This window comes from Eleginops maclovinus, chromosome 5, assembly GCF_036324505.1.
Source record: "Eleginops maclovinus isolate JMC-PN-2008 ecotype Puerto Natales chromosome 5, JC_Emac_rtc_rv5, whole genome shotgun sequence".
NCBI classification, from domain to species: Eukaryota; Metazoa; Chordata; class Actinopteri; order Perciformes; family Eleginopidae; genus Eleginops; species Eleginops maclovinus.
The window spans coordinates 27,467,734-27,489,089 of NC_086353.1; the positions used below are offsets into that span (position 1 = coordinate 27,467,734).

General features: G+C 44.5%; 1 protein-coding gene across 1 annotated transcript; it reads left to right on the forward strand.

Moving 5' to 3' along the window:
* Nucleotides 1-11,592: 11,592 nt before the first annotated feature.
* On the forward strand, nucleotides 11,593-14,689 carry LOC134865325 (zinc finger protein 862-like). The gene is made up of 3 exons (XM_063884841.1): nucleotides 11,593-12,938; nucleotides 13,085-13,305; nucleotides 13,484-14,689. Exons 1-3 carry the CDS (start codon nucleotides 11,733-11,735, stop codon nucleotides 14,370-14,372), a joined length of 2,316 nt encoding a protein of 771 aa, XP_063740911.1. The 5' UTR covers nucleotides 11,593-11,732; the 3' UTR covers nucleotides 14,373-14,689.
* The last annotated feature ends 6,667 nt before the right edge of the window (nucleotides 14,690-21,356 follow it).

The window sequence follows — 21,356 nt, forward strand, 5'->3', positions numbered from 1 at the left end:
TCACCGCTGGATGCCACTCTGCTGTCCCTCGGTCATCCCTTTCCGGTATCGGCCCTTGTGGATTCGGGAGCGGATGAGAACTTCATCGACGCCGGCTTCGCGTCTCAGGTTGGCATTCAGTTGGAACAATTACCCTCTCCATTAAACGCTAATGCCTTAGATGGCCGCCACCTGGCCCTTGTTACTCACTGTACTAAGCCCCTGGAGTTAATTGTTTCTGGTAATCACCACGAGATGCTTCAGTTTCACGTCATCCGGTCTCCCCTTATTCCCCTGGTTCTGGGCCACCCCTGGCTCAAGCGGCACAATCCCCAATTTGACTGGTCTTCTGGCAAGGTGGTGAGTTGGAGCACTTTTTGTCACTCCACCTGCTTACAGTCTGCCCTGTTTCCAACAGAGGGAGGTGTCCCCTTGCCCCAGGAAACCCCCGACCTCTCCTTGGTCCCCCCCATCTATCATGACCTGGGAGAGGTGTTTAGTAAGTGTCGTGCACTCACCCTGCCTCCCCATCGCCCCTATGACTGTGCCATTGATCTCCTCCCCGGCGCCCCTTTGCCCAGTAGTCGCCTGTATAACTTGTCCCGTCCTGAGAGGGAGGCCATGGAGAAGTATATTAAGGATTCTCTTTCGGCTGGCCTCATGAGACCCTCCTCTTCTCCTGTTGGTGCAGGATTTTTTTTTGTTGCCAAGAAGGACAAGTCTCTTCGTCCATGTATTGATTTCAGGGGACTCAATAACATTACAGTCAAAAACAAGTATGCCTTGCCCCTCATCAGTTCCGCATTTGAGCCGCTGCAGGGTGCTACAGTCTTCTCCAAGTTGGATCTACGCAATGCCTACCACCTGGTGCGTATCCGGGAGGGCGATGAGTGGAAGACTGCTTTTAACACCCCCCTCGGCCACTTTGAGTACCTGGTCATGCCCTTCGGCCTCACTAACGCCCCTGCCGTGTTCCAGAACCTGGTAAACGATGTCCTCCGGGATTTTCTCAACCGCTCAGTTTTTGTCTATTTAGACGACATCCTTATTTTCTCTCGCAACCAGGAGGAACACTTCCAGCATGTCAGGCAAGTTCTTCAGCGGCTGTTGGAGAACAAATTATATGTGAAGGCCGAGAAGTGTGAGTTCAGTGTCACCTCTGTATCCTTCCTTGGGTTCATCATTGAGAGCGGGCAAGTGAGGACCTGTCCCGAGAAGGTCAGTGCAGTGACAGACTGGCCCATTCCCGATTCCCGCAAGAAACTGCAGCAGTTCCTGGGATTTGCCAATTTCTACCGGAGGTTCATCCGTGATTACAGTAGGGTTGCAGCACCTCTCACCCGTCTCACCTCTCCTGCCCGCCCATTTGCCTGGACGCCTGAGGCGGAGACTGCCTTCTCTGGTCTTAAAAGACTTTTCTCGTCTGCCCCCATTCTTATCCAACCTGACCCCTCCAGGCAGTTCATCGTGGAGGTCGATGCGTCTGACACGGGGGTGGGGGCGGTCCTGTCCCAGCGCTCAGCTTCTGATGAGAAGATTCACCCCTGCGCCTTTTTCTCTCGCCGGCTGGTACCTGCTGAACGTAACTATGATGTTGGTAACCGCGAGCTGCTGGCTGTGAAACTGGCATTGGAGGAATGGCGGCACTGGCTTGAGGGGGCAGAACAGCCGTTCGTGGTTTGGACCGACCACAAGAATTTGTCATACATCCAGACAGCTAAGCGCTTGAATTCCCGCCAAGCCCGGTGGTCCCTGTTTTTTGGGCGGTTTAATTTCTCCCTCACCTACCGTCCCGGATCCCGTAACGTCAAACCTGACGCCCTCTCCCGTCAGTTTAACACTATGAACACACCGGCCTCCCCTGACACTATCCTCTCTCCTTCCTGCCTCAAGGTTGCTGCTGTCACCTGGGAGATAGAGTCCCTCATCCGGAAGGCCCAAGTCGCCGAACCAGATCCGGGCAACGGCCCTCCTAACCGTTTCTTTGTCCCCAGTTCGGTTCGCTCTCAAGTTCTGGTGTGGGGCCACACATCGCGCTTTGCCTGTCACCCTGGCGTGGGTCGCACCCTGTCCCTCCTGAAGAGGCACTTTTGGTGGCCAGCGATGGACGCTGACACCCGGGCATTCGTGCTTGCCTGCACGGTGTGTGCTCGGGCCAAGTCCTCCCATCAACCTCCTGCTGGTCTGTTACGCCCTCTCCCTGTTCCTGGTCGGCCCTGGTCCCACATTGGCCTGGATTTTGTGACTGGTCTTCCCCCCTCTAAGGGCCACACTGTAATACTCACCGTTGTGGACAGATTTTCGAAGGCGGTTCACTTCATTGCGCTTCCTAAGCTCCCCACTGCCACAGAGACTGCCCAGCTGCTTGTGCAGCATGTCGTTCGCCTCCACGGGATTCCCGCTGACCTCGTCTCCGACCGTGGTCCCCAGTTCGTTTCCCAAGTGTGGAAGGCCTTCTGCCGAGCGCTGGGGGCCTCTGTCAGCCTGTCATCAGGGTACCAGCCGCAGACTAATGGGCAGGCTGAGAGAGCCAATCAGGACCTCGGAACCGCGCTGCGTTGTGTGGCTGCGCGCAACCCCTCGGCTTGGAGTGACCATCTCTCTTGGATCGAGTATGCCCACAATTCCATGTCCTGTGCTGCCACCGGCATGTCCCCGTTCGAATGCTCCCTGGGATACCAGCCACCCTTGTTTCCTGCTCAGGAGGATTACATCTCCGTCCCCTCGGTCCAGCACCATCTCCGCCGTTGTCGCAGGACGTGGAGGGACGCACGCACCGCTCTGCTGCGCTCCGCAGAGCAGAACCGGCGCATTGCTGATCGCCACCGGGCTCCCGCTCCTGCCTATCGGGTGGGTCAACAGGTGTGGTTGTCCTCTAGGGATCTCCCCTTACGAACTGGCTCCAAGAAGTTAACCCCTCGTTTTGTTGGCCCTTTCCCTATTAGTTCCGTCATCAATCCCTCAGCGGTCACACTCAAGCTGCCTCCAGCCATGCACGTCCACCCCACCTTCCATGTCTCTCGTTTAAAGCCAGTCTCCACCAGTCCCCTCTCCCCCCCGGACGTTCCCCCCCCACCTCCCCGTTTGACTGACAACCACCCAGATTACACCGTCCGGCAGTTGCTGGACATTCGTCGTCGGGGCAGGGGGTATCAGTACCTCGTGGATTGGGAGGGTTATGGGCCAGAGGAAAGGAGCTGGGTTTCGCGGGGCCTCATCCTCGACCCCTCCCTCATCCGGGATTTTCATCGGGCTCACCCAGAGAGGCCTAGGCCGCCTGGAGGCGTCCATTGAGGGGAGGGTACTGTTGTGGTCACAGCAGTCTGCTGTGTTTTTCCTCCTCCTGGGTTTGCCACTCCCCCTGTCGGTCTCACTTCACACCTGGCCGTCATCTGCAATCATGCTCACCTGGTCGTCATCTCCAATCAACTCCCCTTCATAAACCCTTGGATTCCCTGCTGTCGGTGCCAGATCGTACTTCGCTCTACAGTGGTAATGATACGTACCCGGCTCCAGTTTACCTTGTTACCTTGTTACCTCGCTACCGAACTCTCGTCTCTTGTTGCCTTTGACCACAACCTAACTCTGTTTCCCTCTGCCTGCAGTTATCCGGATCACGCACTCCAGCTCGCCTGCCTCACCCTCCCCCCGGTTTCCGCGTCCTCTACCTGCTCCTCCACCTCACTCAATAAACCCCCTTGCATCAATTCAACACCGTCTCTTGTCTGCTCTTGGGTTCAGAATCGTTATCATAACAGACACAAGGTGCCGTAAAGCAATTTATCACGCATGACGTCATCCGATTTACAAAAACCTAATTTTAGTCAAAATCAAGCGAATATAAAATACTAGCTATGTGTCGTTTGTGAGGATTATCCATTCCATGTTTAAAAAACTATAGCAGTGATTTAAAAAAAAATTATATCCAAAGAAATGTAGGAATCTATGGGTGGGGCTCCATAGGACCACATTCATTCTGCACTGGCCCACCAGCGCCCCCCAGGTGCAGTACCATACCGGAACGGTTTTGAGAGAGAACGTTCTCGTCAATATTAAAAGTTCTCTGGGGGTACACAAACCCGGAAGTTTGACTCCGACGCATATGATCTATGGAAGATTCAGCAGCACCAGCAATGGAAACTCCAGTGTGGACCACCAACCTTTCTTGTTTGCCAGAATTAACAATTCAAAATGTGGAGCAGTGGGCCAGTACCGACTGCAACATCCCCCGGGCGGTGTTAATTAAAGGATACAGTAACTGGATCGAAGGTTTTATCCACGACATTGAAGGTAAGAATGGACGCTAATTTACCTCAGTTTCTGCTAGCGTGTAGCAGCTAGGGGTAGTAAGCTTAGCTGTGATATGGAGTTGTTGACTGTACTATGTTTGATTTTATTTAAAACTTAACATGTATTTAATCGACAGTTAATAGGAGCCCAACACACATATTTGTGAGGGCTAGGTCTTTTCCCTCGGTGTGGAAAAATGAGTCACCGTACAACATACAGGTATCATAGTGCTAAGTGGGCAAACTGCTCAGTTCGCAGAGCAGTGCCACAGTTTAAACCAGCTTGCTAAATGTTCATTATGAGTTTTATCAACGATGTACCTTTCCCTGTCTGACTGAAAATAACATGTTGATTTTATCTCATTAACATGTTATCTCTAGTTGATGTAATATCACATAAGCCTCATTGATATCTACTCAAATACAGTATTATCTTGTTTGAAATTAGCAAAGCCAGACAGCGCTAGGTGCATGTTGCTATTGCTTGATGTTGCTTAAAACTCAATAAAACTTACCTTAAAATTACGACCAGGATCCCTTCTGATTTTTACTATCCATTGCCGACGTAGTCCATGATCGATGGGGAAACGGTGAAAAGTTTGTCCTCGGTTAGATTTTTAACTTTTTGATGATGTGCATTGGGGAACACAGCAGTGAGGCGCCATTGAAATCGCGTTGTGAGAACTCCCGGAAGTGGTAAGTGTACCGCTCAGGCTCGGTGGAACCAGAGAACTTTTAATATTGACGAGAACGTTCACTCTCAAAACCGTTCCGGTATGGTACTGCACCTGGGGGGCGCTGGTGGGCCAGTGCAGAATGAATGTGGTCCTATGGAGCCCCACCCATAGATTCCTACATTTCTTTGGATATAATTTTTTTTTAAATCACTGCTATAGTTTTTTAAACATGGAATGGATAATCCTCACAAACGACACATAGCTAGTATTTTATATTCGCTTGATTTTGACTAAAATTAGGTTTTTGTAAATCAGATGACGTCATGCGTGATAAATTGCTTTACGGCACCTTGTGTCTCTCCTTCCCTTTCCTTTCCCTCGCAGCAACAGCTGCATACGATCGCAGCTGATTTGGCTCCGTGGGACTGATTTGAACTCGGCTCTACATGTTTTGAAAAGGTGTGACATTATTTGATACTCATAATTTACAAATCGTTGTTGATGTTCTGTGGACAGGTACCACAAAGCGTATTCTTCGGTCGTAACCAGTCGTGAGTTCTTCATTGACCAATCGGCTTTCATTAGCCAGATGCTAGCAGAACCTGGGTCGCAACTGCCCAACCTGTAAGAAAACAAAAGGCTATGACCCCCAGATTATTCCACTTTTGACGAAAAATCCCTGTCGACCTCTCGGAAACCACAGTAGTATTTTGGATTTTGTAGACGATATGCTAGGAGAATGATGTAGCTAGCCGCCTAGCTCCATAGGGGTCCATGTATTCTGCACTCGCCCGCGATCGCCCCCTAGGTGAACTGCAGCCAAATTCGGTACAATGGGAGTGAATAGAGAGTGAAGGGGCTTTCCGTAGACGGGCTTTGGTGGAACGTTCGAGGTGAATAAGGCGAATAGACTCTCGTTAAAAGTTGTACATGCGCAGTAGCTCCTCTTCAATACAAGAGATCGGACGATGTTGGGGCGCACCTCTCCTGCGCCCCGAGCTGAATGCAGCTGGATTTGGCGGCGGGGCTGACGTCACAGCCTTCTGTCATAAAGTATGTGTATTGTCCATGTTATATATGATATTTAAATATATAGATATAGAGATATATTTAGAGATAGAGAGATAGATATAGAGATAGATATATATTTATTATATATGTATATGGGCCATCTGTATAGTAATATAGCACATCTGTATATTTGTTCATACTACATCTGTTTATACTATGCCAATTATTCCCACCTCTTTATACTGCCCTTATCTTTACATAATCACTCTTAACTGCATATACTGTACATACTCTATATATCGCACTTGTTTCTCTTTGCACTTCTATCTATCTATCTTTATTGTTGTTTTTGTTGTTTTCATTTATGTAAATACACTCGTTTTATACCTTAGTACATGTATGCATGCTTCTTTTTTTTAATATATATATACATTTTGGAGTTATAGCCCCCCCTGGAGAAAACTCTCCAGGGGGGGCTATAACTCCGCCACTGTTGTGTGTGTGTGTGTTCAGCAGGATGTCTGCAGGAGGGACTTAGAATTGTTGTATATATAAGTAATGTCACTGTTCTAGTCAGGGCCGGTGCTAATTGGTCAGAGGCACCCCCCCACGTGTCACAAAACTTTGAGAGTTCCACTCAAAGCTTTACTATTTATTTTAAAATTCCCATTGAATATACATAAACATATGAACTAGGGCTGAAACGATTCCTCGAGTAACTCGAATAACTCGATTACTAAAATTCCTCGATGCAAATTCTCTGAATCGAGGCCTCGTTTCCATATAACTAGCTCTATATAACGGCGGCGCTCTGTGTTTCTCTAGGATGATCATTAGTGGGAGCCAGGGCCGGTTTTTCCTACAGGCCATCAAGGCGACCGCCTAGGGCGCCAAATTGGCGGGGGGGCGCCCCCTAGTGGCGCCCTTAAGCACACATCTTTGTTTTAACAACATTGATTAACGATTTTTTTTTTTTTTTAAAGCATGGGATATAAAACCCTCATTGAATTAAATGAACATGCCCCAACCCATATTTCGAATGAAAATGTAATATTATATTATATAAAATATACGTGCATGGGGGGGGGGCCTAGGGCAGCCAATGGGCTAGAACCGGCCCTGAGTGGGACAACGCTGTGTTGATTTACGACACAGAGGCGTCTGATGTAAAGTAGACAGAAACGTAATTTGACGGCGCGAAAGTCAAAATGGCGGAATTAAAAAACAGCTAGCAGCGAACGGAAGAGATGGGAACAAGAAAAAGAAAAAAATTGTCAAAAATGTGGGATCATTACACACTGAAAAGGGAAAAAAAACAGTGTACAGTGTATCCATTGCAAAACTGAACTCGGGTACCACAACAGTACCTCTTCCATGCTTCAGCATCTGAACAGAAGGCATCCAGCCCACACATCCAGTCCACGGAGCGGACCCGACACAAGGTAACGCTAACTTTAGCATTAAACGTAAATAATTATCATTATCATTATTTTTGCTATTTGGGATAAAGGATAGTAAAGAGTGTACATTAATTATGGCTGTATGCGATGGCTAGTTTAGAATGTAAATCAATGGTGGCAACAGGTTATTATGTCCTTAAGTTAGCTAAAATTTGCTCAAGAAAATAACCACAGGAAATATAATGCTGCTGTCAATTTGTGAAAGCCTGAGCTCCATTCGTGTTATTATGCTTATTACACATACTTTCTCTCTCTCTTCAGTTATGCATAAAATAGCCCAGAAAGCAAGTTTGCTTTGCTGAGAAAGAGAGAGAGAGATGCACAAGTTATCCAATACAGCAGGTATAGGCCTATTCAGTCTAGTTTGACTGCAGTGCGTTACAACATAGTAAATAAATGTACAATTGCCAGTCTTATGAGGTTTCAAGGTTTCAAGGTTTCAAGGTTTTATTGGTCATATGCACAGCATATACAACGCATATGTTGGCAATGAAAATCTTATATCCCATGCTCCTCCAACAACTCCACATACATGGTGCAAATAAGATAAATAAAATAGTGCAAAAAGAGAGAAGAATATTTACAATAACAACAATAAAGATTTGAGGATGTATAATATATACATATGTGGAATACATTGAAATGATATAAACACTTTACACTGTTGAATGAGGAGGTATGGACAGATGCATATATTATGTATAACAGATGTATATGATATGTATAATATATAGATATGTGTACTATAAACAGATATGTATGGCAGATGTGTATAATATATATATATATTTATATATGTGTGTACCAGAGATGGAAATTAACTTTTTTGCCCACCGGCCACTGTGACTGGTGGATTCTAAAATGTACCAGCCACTTTTTATACGTAATATATATATATATATATATATATATATATATGCGTTAATGTTGACAATATAATAGGGTATATTATTTTTTTCTAATCAGTAGGCCTACCAACTACTTTTTCATCAGAATTGATTCTACAATAAGTAGGTGCTACCAAGGAACTGAGTTGCAAATGTTACAGTCTTACTGCATATGATATGATAAACAATACACAAGTATCTGCCATGTTAAGTCATGTTTATTCTGGGAAACATTGTGCCATTAAACTTCCTGAATGTACCTATTTCCTCAGGAAAAGGTTAACACTTTCAGTCACAGACAACACAAGCACAAGCCACTTGCAACCGTTACAAATACAAACCATAGGCATAGACAGTGCATCAAACTACCAAAGATCCAAGATGCTTCATAGAAAAGGATGATCTCCAAAACATCAGTGAGAAAACTTTTAGAGAAGTCACCACAGTCACCACAGTTCAGCATGTTGAACCCTGAGTCCACACAACAGTACAGAACACTTCTGTCAACCTCAATGTCCCAGTTCCAAATGTTACATAACTAGCTATTTTCAGGACGTCAATGTGATATTTAGATGATTCGTGGTCCTTCACGGCTTCCAATTTCAGGTTTTTTGTCCCCACGATGAAGTTGTTTGACCTGTGAGCGTTCGATGCGTACTGACGACAGGCTGAGCAGTACATGGTCTGGCTCATTTCCTCGTACACCAGCCTGTCGCGATCTCCCAAGTAACACAGAATGTATAGAGAACGTTGGCCTTTGGTTCTCTAAAGGTTAGTTAGAACCAAACCGTTTAGAGAACGTTCCCTCTTGGTTATGCAGAGACCTACCAAAGCCTAACGTCCCCCAAACGTTTAGGGAACCAGCCAACTGAAACGTTATCCTGTATTTGCACTGTTACCGCCACACAACGTTATGTTTGGTTGTTTTTTGGTTGATCTGAGAACTATGCCTATTAGTGCTGACTATAAAGTTTGTGATTCATTGATATTTTACACTTAGGCTACTCATTTGCATGTAGCCTATGCAAAGTGCCTTAAGATAGATAGATAGATAATTATAGAATAGAAATTAATGGTGGATCAACCACTGAAAGAATTAAAGTAGAAAAAATGTCATTGAATCAACATTGTATTATGGTTGGATTGGATGGCACCGCTCTAGGTGAAACCATTTGATGGGAGGGGGTGTCATATATTTTAAATTAAACACAATGTGCTGTGGACAATTGATTGTGATGTTTTATCATGGGTAAATCTTAGTCCAGGTGCGTAACCAGTAAGACAAAAAAGCATCTAAGTAAGAAAAAAACAAATATCTCAGTCACCTATAGACTTATTGGAACGGTCCAAATAGCGGCCATTACAGAACTTTCAGTCAGCCAGCGCGCCATTTCTTCACTTCTCAGCTTTCCTCCTCCCTTGTGGTAAGTTTGAACTAAATTTTGTGCTGCCACTAACGACACATTTTCTATCGACTACTTAAAAAAATCAAGTGTTTGTTATTTCATTGTGTCGCGTTTACACTTGTGTGCATGGCGGGGTTTAAAACATTACTGCCAAAGTCTCTCCTGTTTAAAGCCAAACCGTCGCCAAAATGCATTCTAGGGTCTTTTTTGTGAATGTACTTGATTTAAACGTTTGTTTAAAAGGATATTCACGACAAAAGCTGCACTTTTAAGATTGACTGTTAAGTCTTTGGGTCAAATGGCTTTTTGAATGGGTACAAAGTGCTATTGCTAATCAAAATCGCTATTTTTAAAATACTAAGCGGGGTCAACACAACATGACACTTTGCTTGTAGTATTATCAGGGCCCCTACACATGAACTCAGCATTGAGAACATTGTTGGTGTGCAAAGAGTTTGCTTAAAAGACGTTTTTGTTAGCACAGGCCCTGATCGCCTTGTCTTTGGGTTGCTGCCATATGTTCCAGCGTTAAAAACGTTATTTCCTTGTACACAAACAAGGTTCCCAACGCTCGAGATCATGTGGAGAGCCCTGCGCGGGACTGACTCTTCATCGCGCTCCCGCCAAATTTCTGACCATTACCGCCCGCACTGGCAACGTCTGTGTTACACTCCCACCTGCTCCCTGATGTGTATGTCCACTCCCGCCCGCACCCGCAACACTCTGAGAATGTATGCCTGCACTCGCCCGCAAGAGAAAAAACTCAGCCTCATTTTACAGGCTATTAGTAATGAGATTCATGGGGTTGTTAAGGCCTATTTTTTTATAAAATAAAGGCTGTTTCATAGCGATAGGAGATAGCAGACCACTAACACCAGGGTTCGAAATAACGACACGCCCGCAAGCCTGGGTCTAGTAACTTTCTTACCGGGCTAGTAACTCTATGCACTTGCCTGCCCGTGTGTCTGGCAATTTTACAGCCCCTTTGCACGGAGCGTCTATTACAAGCATTACGGCCGTCATCGCGAACCTATTTTTGCTATTGTAAACCTCTCTTGCACAACATAAGATTGGTCTTATTTCGCACACGCTGCATTCGTGTCTTATTAATTTGTTTATTCAAATGTTTTTGTCCCTTCTGATAACCCGTAGGGTTCATGCTGTGTGTTGCCCACGATAACATGTAATAAAGTTAGCGTTCAATCTTATAGGTAAGCCACGTCATTTTACGGTGAACATAATCTTGGTTTTAGAAGTTAAGGTCACACAGGAGTATATTTGTAATGAGTTTGCCTGAATGCTAATCGTGTACACTGTTAAATGTTGGGTGATTTGTATAACTAGCACTTTTAAATCATTTGTAAAACATAAAAAATGGATGGAGATGTCAATGAGGAGATGTTAGATCTAGCAGTGACATACGGTGAGGTTCGTGGCTGGCGAGGCAGACACTTCCACTTTCAGTCAGATTTACGAGTAGGCCTATCTTAATCACTATAAAATCTGCCATTTTGACGAACAAGGTCATAAACGTCAAAGACATAACGTAGCCTCATAACGTAGCTCAGATCAACGGCAGAACAAGCATAACCCCGACTGGTGCGCTCTCGCACGTCCCCCTCATTGAGGCAGAGCTAGCTACTGTGTTTGCCTCCCTTCTGCGTTTTCACTGCAGTTGATCTAGTAATGGCCCTATTCACTTTTGATTTTATTTAAGGTTTGTCTTAGGGATTTCGCAGATTATTATACAAAAAAACTCCAAACTCCATACACCCACCATAATAATAATAATAGGCCTATAGAAAAAAAAAATGACTATAACAAGTCAACAAGTTTAGTAGTCCAAGGGCTTGGCCCTATACCACATTTAGCTCTGCCTCCCCTGACTGCAAGTCTGTGAGTAATAGTAGTAATATAATCAGAACTAGCATTAAATGTACTGTATAAAGAATGAATAAATACATGTTCACAATCAATCTTATAGATGCTGTGCAAGAGAGGTTGACAATAACAAAGCAAAATCATGCTCCGTCAGTGGTGTGGTCTCACGCCTAACCAACCACCTGAAAAGAAAAAGAAAATGGATTTAAAGGAAGTGAATAAGGCATACGATGCCACTAAAAGGAAACGAAGTGTAGTGCCTGCATGGAAAGCAGAATTTCCTTGGTTGATTGTGGACGAAAGTGAAACTTTATTCTGCCTGCCATGTCAAACTGTATACGGCCCCCATGCTGAAACCCGACAACAGAGGGATATCTTCAGAAAGCGAAGTCAAGGTTCCTTTGTCAAAGGGTGTCAAAACCTGAAGCATGACACTTTAGTCTGTCACCAACGATCTGACGGCCACAAGGAAGCCCAGGAGAAGTATGAGGCCAGGAATAAGAAGAAAGGTGAGAGCATAGCCGAGAAGACCATTGAGACTTTGAATACTAAAGTATTTCAGAAGCTCAAGATACTCTTCATAAATGCCCACGCCCTTGCCATGCACTGCAGACCAGTTTCTGATTTCAAATGGATGTGTGAGATGGATGAGAAGAAGGGCCTGGATCTCGGCAGCACCTACAGAAATGAAAAGAGCTGTAAGGAGTTTTTGGTTGCTATAGCCGAAATCACCCGTCTAGCAATTGAAGACAAGGTAAAGAGTGCTAAGTTTATCACAATAATGTCCGACGGATCAACAGATGTCTCTGCCACTGAACAAGAGATTGTTTACTTGCACTTTGCAGTGGATGGCAAGACTCACTGCAATTTCCTTGGACTTGTACAGTGTGACAAACCAGATGCCAATGGCATCTATGATGCTATAATGCAAGCTGTAAAGCTCCCGGGGATCCCAAAGGAAGAAATGATGAAGAAGATTGTGGGATTTGCTGGCGATGGGGCGGCTGTCAACACCGGGAAAAAGGCTGGGGTGATCGCTCTCATGCGGGAAAGAATCAGTGGAGACATACTGATGGTGCAGTGCATGGCCCATAGGGTGGAATTGGCCTTCAAAGAAGCCATGAAACAAGCCTCTTTGTTCATCAAAGTCTATGTCCTCCTGGATGCTCTGTACAAGCTTTACAGGATCCCTAAACAGGCCGCTGGTTTGAAGGCAGCTTTCAGTACCACCAACATCTCCAAGATCTGGCCTGTCCGAGTTGGAGGAACGCGCTGGGTTAGCCATACCCACACAGCACTGCAAAACATGTTGCGTGGTTACCGTGCAATTGTTCTTCATCTCAGTCAAGTAAGACATTTGATAATAATAACATGTTATTAACAGCCCGATGAATTTTCTGTTGCATGAATGATATCATCTGATATCCACTGTGGCAACATATTGAAATACATTTTTGTAAATTGAAATTAAAAAAAATATTAAATGAATTGCAGGTTGCCACCACCAGGACAGCTAGTGGTATGCAAGCAAAGGCAAAAGGTCTCCTGAAAACGCTGCGCTCCAAAGATGCCATGACTTTTGCCCACTTCCTAAGTGACATTCTGGCCGTTCTCTCCAAACTGTCGAAGACGCTGCAGCAGAGAGAAGTTTGTACCTATCATGTACATGAAGCACTGAAGGCCACAATGACCAGCATCAACAAATTCAAGGACCGGTAATATAGATACATTGCTCATTAAATCATGAAGTCATTTCCTGCTCTAATTAGTTGTTTAACCACTTGCTTATTTACGTAAATGCTCTTTGCTATTGCTGGTTCTTTTGTAAATCACAACTGTTTTATGCCTTTATTTTTGGTGGTGATGGTTTTGGTGCTGGTTTCACTATTTCAGGGCAGGACCTGAGCAGCGGAAACTCCAGCAGGGAGACTGTAACTCCTTTGAAGGTCAGACCCTAACAGGGGTAGACTACTCTTCAGGCCAGATTGAGAAGGTCGTTGAGGCATTGGTTGGTTCACTAGCCCGGAGATTCAGTGACATGGGAGGTGAAGTCCTCAAAGCTACAAAAATAGCGGACATGCAGTCATGGCCTCAGGAGCATGAAGATGATTTTGGGGATGACTTCATTGGAGTGATTATCGACCACTACAGGGAGCACTTCGACAATGTTGGAGTAGATGTAAGTGCAATCGAAGCAGAGTGGACCTCCCTCAAACAAGCATTGTACGAAAACCAGGGGAACAAGATTCACTCCATGTCCTGGCCATCTGTGTTTGAGCTTTACAAGAGCACGTTTCCAAATATCCTGCATGTAATTGATCTGGTCTTATCACTCCCTGCCGCCACCTCTGAGTGTGAGAGAGGATTCTCTCAAATGAAGATTACCAAGTCCCAGTACAGGAATAGACTGAAGGCTACCACCATGACAATGCTCATGACAATTCAGCTGCACTCAGAACCTACAAAGGATTTTGATCCATCATCTGCCATTCACCAGTGGAATCAAAACCACAATCGCAGACCCAACTTCATGGAGGGAAGAAAGAAAGGCAGAATGGCAGCTTTGGAGGGAGCCAAACAAGTGCAGGAAGAGATTGATGGAGTTGACGGAGTGGATGGTGCTCAAATGGTTGCTGAAGCTGCTGGGGGTGCAGTAGTTGAAGCTGAAACCAAGGAGATAAACTCTGATGACTCAGACTGGTTTACAGACATGGAGGATAATGTAGATTCTGACGATGGTGAGATGGAAGATAGAGGTCTTGTTGGTGAGGATGAGGAATGATTGTGGTAGTCTGTTGTAGACCAATTACTACTGCTATTACAGCAAGTATTACGGTTTGTATTACCATTTTGCCTAAATGAACTGATGTTGATCGTTTGATCCACTGCTAATATTGTTCATGTCCCTTGTTCTCAGTCTGTTGTTCTACTTTAATAAATTATTGTTTGTAATCTGCTGTGTTTTTTCTTTGAAGAAAATGTAAAGCGCTGTCACTTATCCCAGCCTAAAGTATACTGATAATACAATCATGCCAAAAATAGCTGAAAACACAAATACAAAATAACAATAATGTCCAATTTTATCTTTTCTGAGCTGAAAGTCCGCCAAATCGCTTTTTTTATTATTATTATTATGAAAATTGTGGTGTATGATGTGAAAACGTGATGCGCGTGCCTACGACATACATTGATTTGCTTGGTCTAGTAACTTTACACCAGGGCTAGTAACTTTTGAAAGTTACTAGCCCTGTGGTCTAGCTCCTATTTTGGCCGAATTTCATACACTGCTAACACTGTATGATTTTGCTTTCATTTGCAATGCAACAGGTACGCATGGTTTGCATTATATTTGCATATAATGAGTTCACAGAAGTTGGCCAGACAGGCCAACACAAATCGATGGAAGAGGGCGCAGCCAGCGGTAGAAAAGGTGACAAAGCTTGTGCGAGCAGAGATACGTGCCGAGCAGGATGCGCGAGATGCAGCACGGGCTGTGCAAGAAGCAGCGGGCTACATCAACATCAGGAACAGCTACAACTGGCAGAGGAGATTGAAGAAGAGCCAGAGTTCATGGCAGTACCAACAAGTTCTGTCAGCAGCTGATATGATCAAAATGTTTCCCATTGACTACATGCACCAAGCTTGTTTAGGTGTTATGAGGAAACTGCTGGTGGAATGGGTGAAGGGAAGCAGAAAGGTTAGACTGTCTGCTGGACAGGTTCAAGAGATCAGCAGAAGACTCTGTGGTTTGAAAGAATCTATACCAAGTTGCTTTACCAGGAAGCCTAGGAACTTGGAAGAAGTGGACCGCTGGAAGGCTACAGAGCTGCGTCAGTTTGCCCTGTATACAGGAAAAATTGTGCTCAAGGACATTCTGTCCAGGCCACTGTATAGGCCTTTCATGGCTTTCAGCGTAGCACTGAATATTTTGGTTTCTCCAAACCTGGCACGCAAACACGCAGACTACAGCAGAAGTCTGATGGAGTATTTTGTGTAAAGACAACAGAGCTGTATGGCAGGCACTTCATGGTGTATAATGTCCATACCATGCTCCATTTAACAGATGAAGCAGAAACCTTTGGATGCCTGGATGCATATAGTGCCTTTCGGTTTGAAAACTACTTGGGACAGCTGAAACGTCTGGTCCGATCGGGAAGACGACCACTTATTCAAGTGGCCAAAAGGCTCTCGGGGATGGAACAGGGTCCAAGCAGCACAGTTCCAGCACAAAAAAAGAAAATCCAAAGACCAAACCTTGCATACATCTTGGCAGGTGACAAATGCTGTGAGGCCATTGAGGAGAGGAATGACATGGTTTTGTGCAAGGTGTTTGAGAAGGTGGATCCTCTGTTCACAGATCCTTGTGATTCAAGAATCATCGGGTGCTTCAGAGTGAAAAAGGGAGACTGTTTCATGAAGCTGGTGCCAGAATATGAACTCACAACACCAGGCCTTGATGATTGAGGAGCCACAGAAACAGACAAACGTTTTCTTGACAGTCCTGCATGATTTTTAGGAGATATCCAAACAAACAACTTCAATCTATTTTTGGAGGGGTTCTTTGAGTGTATTTGCTGTGTACGCTTGCAACAAATAAGTACTCCGCTAATATGTGATATTCTGTTTTTGAGCCTTGTATTGATAAAGGGTGGGTTGGGATGGAGTTTTAAAGCGAAATGTACCCACTCCATCCTGATGCTATGTATATCTATTTTTATTCAAAACTAAATAAAAACTGCTTTACAAAAACACCTAAAGGACTTTGTCTGTGGCTGTTTTCATTAGTGCAATCTATGGTGCTCTATTTGCCATGCTAATGATGCCTTTCTGTTAACAGATGAGCTTCACTGTGTTTGAGTTCACAATGCCATTGAAGTTGTGCCATGTTCATGGCTCGAAAGCACTTCTGAGGTATGCGGTTTTGTATTGACGTAATTTGTTTTTCCATTCTAAGTGTCTTTTCACCACATTGTAAGAAAGGATCTGAAATGAGTTGTATTTTTTTTAAACAGGGGGGCTTCCTCTGCTACTGGACACCACTTAATGCGAAAGCATGTAATTAACTGCAGCGAGCCAAACAGAAGCTGGGCTAAACATCCAGTCAAGAAAGTATGGTACACAACAGGTGAGCAATCTTTGTTATGCACTATATATAGAATATATTCATAAAGTTTTCTCTGTATGGAAAAACTGCTTTGTTCTGCCACTGGCTCAAAAACATGTTTCTCCTTACATAGATTCCTACACCAAAGCAGACCGGAAATGTCTGCGACTGATTCAAGTGTTGAGACAGAAGATGACGCTACTGTTCATCAATCAACAGGGCTTGAAAACGAAATTATTTTTCAATCGTTCCGTTCCGAACGGTTCAGGCATGTTTAACGTTTTCGTTCTTGCGTTCCGCCACCAACATATCGTTCCTGAACCGGTTCGGAACGTAAAATATCGTTCGTTCTTATCGTTCCGGCAGTGTTTGGCGGGCCTATCAAGTCTATGTGTGTGGACTTTACCTTAGAATAGACGTAGGCTACTCATTAGTATTTGCCCTTGATTTACACCGTAGCTCTGCCCAAAAATAATAGGCTAAATCACCGGCGGCATCCAAAAACATTCTGATGGGCTACCCATCCCACATAGCTTACTGTAGCCTGTAGGCCTATTCCATGATAAATAATTTCTTATCAAAAACATTTCTGGATAAGTGGGGGAGAGACGGGACGAATGAAACACGTGCGCCAATGCGCGAGATCCACATTTCTGTTAAGCTTTTTTTCTACCATTCTGAAGACTATATTTAATCTAATTCACTTATTCTATTATTATTACTTTAGGCTACTTACTTGAGCCCTGTTGCAGAATTTATAGTGGATCCTCCTGTTTTATTTTGATCCAGCATTAAGGCGTGGGTGACGATTGAAACAAGTGTTTCATTCGTCGAGTGTCCTCCTATACTGACACTTAAATCCTTTTTGTCAGTAAACCTGACAACGTTAACATTTCATACTTTCGGATTTATTAAAGTAACGATTCATCTGCTGTATGGTCATAACATCCTACTGCATAAAACAACTAAAACAACTTTTGATCACAAAAAAACTACGACGGGTAAGATGAATGTAGGCTACTGACAGAATAGCCTACATGTTTCATATGTGTACTGTTCTCGAGGAAATCGCTGTTTCATTCGTCCCTGCTCTCCCCCTCTCCTGCTAGAAACTCCTTACCTGGTTGTAAGTTTTATCCATATGGAGATCTTCAAAGGCTTGCTCAATAATTCCTAACCCCGCTTATAAGCGAACATGTTGTAGCCTGTCTGTTGCTGACAAATATACCTCCAATTTCCTATTTAACTCTACATAGCCTATAATTGCGCAAACACTTAAAATCCCGACTTTAAAACGACAAGGCGTGGACAGGCAAAATAGGCTATTATGTTATGCCTACAATTTCCAAATCAATTTCACTTTAGGCCTATGCTACGAGCTGGCCTAAGATCTGAAGTGGCAGACTATAGGATAGGCCTACATTACAACAGCAAGACAAAATATACACATTTGGACCAAAGGTCCATTTATTCGTTTTTTACAAAGTGCAGAAATCAAATTATTATTCGCCTACAATCAAATTATGAACAGAACACATTGGTAGGCCTATCTGAAATAAAACAAGTTTAAATTGTGCTCAGGCTTGGGAGGAGGTGACTGGCTGCTACAGTCCATACTGTTTATTCAGACGTACCAGCAGAATGTCTTCAAGCACCTTTTCGTTCAATGATGATCTTAACGGGGAAAGAATAAATTTCAAACTCGAAAATGCCCGTTCGACACTGACTTGCGTGACAGGGAGAGGGATGACGCTCATAGCGAGCTTGTACAGGTCGGGGTTGGATACAGAATACCTAGCCCAGTACTGAAACAGATCTTCGGTGCGCCTTAGACGGGCTTCTTTGGAGTATGTATCCAAGAGTGACACGATGGAGACGTGGGGGCGTCGCTGTGTTGAGCTGGTGTCTCTCTCTTTTTCCATCAAAAGGTGCTCGATTTCGTCGTCAGATGATGTCTGAGATTGAGTAGGGGAGGCTGCTGCGCACACATCGGAGCCGCTGGCTGCATTGCGTGGTTCTAGGTTCTGTATTGCCTCCCATGTACGGTACAGGTGTATTTTCGCCTTCTCGGTTTGACATTCGGTCAAAAACAATCGATATCTAGGATCGAGGAATACAGCAGCTATGAATGCGTCATTGTCAAATAATGTGCTCTGGCGTGCTTTGATGCACTGGGCTACCTTTCTCGCAAAGGGGCTTGCTAGTTTTTCTGTGTCCAGTGAACATTTGAGCCATACGCCGTAGAACTCACCCGCAGTTAGCTGATCAGACTGGAGACATTTAGTGGCGATTTTCGCGGGTTTCAGTGCATCTACTGTGTTGGACACATATTCCCATTCAGATTCACTTAGATGTAGATCGGGGATGGTTGGGGCCATGTCTTCACAAAAGGTCTTAAGCTCGAGCAGCCGCTGGAGCATATCATGAGTGGAGTGCCAGCGAGTTGCACAATCCACAATTGCTCTCTTGTGCCCCATTCTCTTCAGAACACACACCACATTCTGCGAGCGCAATCGTTTTGCTACACGTCTTGCCTTTGCTATGATGTTGGACGCTTGTTTTAATGAATCGTCAACGGCCAACTGTAGAGTATGCGCCGCACATCTTACACTACGCAACACATGACCGTGCGACACAGAATCGAGTTGAAGGATTGGCTCCTCCTGGCTCCCCTCATCCTCCCCAACCATTTTCACATCCTCCCCGATCTCCTCTGTCTCCTCGCAGGTTGCATCTTCGTTGCTCACAGCTCTCTCTTGGATATCTGACAGTAAGCTCACGGCTTTAAGCATATTCGCCCCATTATCAGAAGTGACTGAATACACCTGTTGCAAGCTAATGTTATATTGACGCAAGACGTCCATCACCACAGATGATATGTACTCAGACGTGTGCCGTTCTGTCAGATCTCTCACTGCCAGGGTCCGCAACACAACCCCCTTTCCGTCAGAGTACTGCACGTTAATACCCAGCACAGACCGGTCTCTACATGTTGCAGAATCTATTTTCAGCATCAGAAGCCTCCCGCTCAGTTCAGTCTCGAGCTTTTCCCTTTCGTCCTGAGCAATCTCTGACACCATATCACGAATGTTCGATGAATTGATTGTAACATTTTTCCCCATGGCGTTCTGTATTGGGTCGATTATTTTTCTAAATCCCGAATCTTCCATCAATGAAAAGGGTCTACCGTTAACCGTGACTAGCTCTAAGCACGCCTCTTTGAGGGTTTCAGGGGTTAATGCCACTTGGACCTGTCTGGGCTTTTTCACTATGACCGAGTCCAAAGTATTTTGCCCATCCGCAGCTGGCCTCTTGTTTGGATTTTGAAGGTCTTGTAGTGACTTCTCGAACAACTCTGGATGTCGTCTTTGAATATGTCTCTGCAGGTTGCCGCCGTGATTCCCAATGATTTCTATCCCGCAGCCCTCGACTTGGCAGGTAGATTTGTTGGACGCCGCATTAAAGGAGAAATGTTTTCTCATCGGGTTTTCCTGGTTCCGTCCCATCTAAACAACACGTAAAAGCCAAAATAAATGTAAGCATTCAATCCGTAACAACCAAACTAGCCAGCTAACATTAAGTCCTAATTGGCTATATAGCTAATGTTGGCTAGTTAGCTCACATTAACAGTGTAGCTGATTCGTTTTTCGCTGCTAGAAATGTCTAATACATAGATTTTATATTTATATATTTATATTTGTAACCTTGTAGTGAGTTACTGCTAAGTTAACGTTATTATTGTGGACTCGGTTAATTAAACTCAGTTACCTTTGTTGATGTTTTATATAGCTCAGCTTCAAAAGCATCGCCTCTCGCTGGGGTGTGATTCGTGACAGCAGCCTGCATTGAGCCTAGCGGGCAGCGAAGTGAACGTTCAACCGGAAGTAGTCTTTTTTTCCCCTGACAAAGGCTATGCTTTTGTGAAATTTTATAAAAGTTTTGAGAACGAAAAAAAACGTTATTAACCGGTTTTGTGGATTTCAGAATAACAATTCTGTTCCGGAACAGTTGAAGACCATTTCGTTTTCGTTTCCGTTTCCGTTCCTCGTAAAATTCCGTTCGTTTTCGGTTTTCGTTTTCGTTCCTTGAACCGGTTCGGAGCCCTGTCAATCAAGGCAGCGTAGACGCCCAAGGAGATTAAATTCAGACTCCTCTAGTGATGGTAAGATCTCTTCAGTACAGACTACACTATGTACACAATTCAATGTTCGTTTCCCAATCGGTACACGTTATATGGTCTTTCTTTCAAGATGATTCCAATCCAACGGCAAGAAAGCAGGTCTTTTATATTATTTTCAGGTCAGCAGATTTCTCTGCCTACACCACCGTCATGTACAGTAAGGTTTGTTTTTTTTATTGTCTGATGTGTTAGCATAGGTTCATGTTTCACAAATACCATGTATAAGAAGCCCAACTTAAATGAACTGACATTCATATCCACTTTCTTTTCAGATGGGTCAACACCACTCACATGTAGCCAGTCACTCGACCAGACATGTAGCCAGTCATCAGATGGATACATCTCTGAACCCAGTTCGAGGTTCAGTTGCTTTGAATTTTGCATTTAGAGTCTGAATACAAATTCCTGACCAAGAAGGCAAACAATAACATTTTCTTTTCAAAAACTTCAGCAATGACTCATGATGGAGAGGAAGGGGCCTC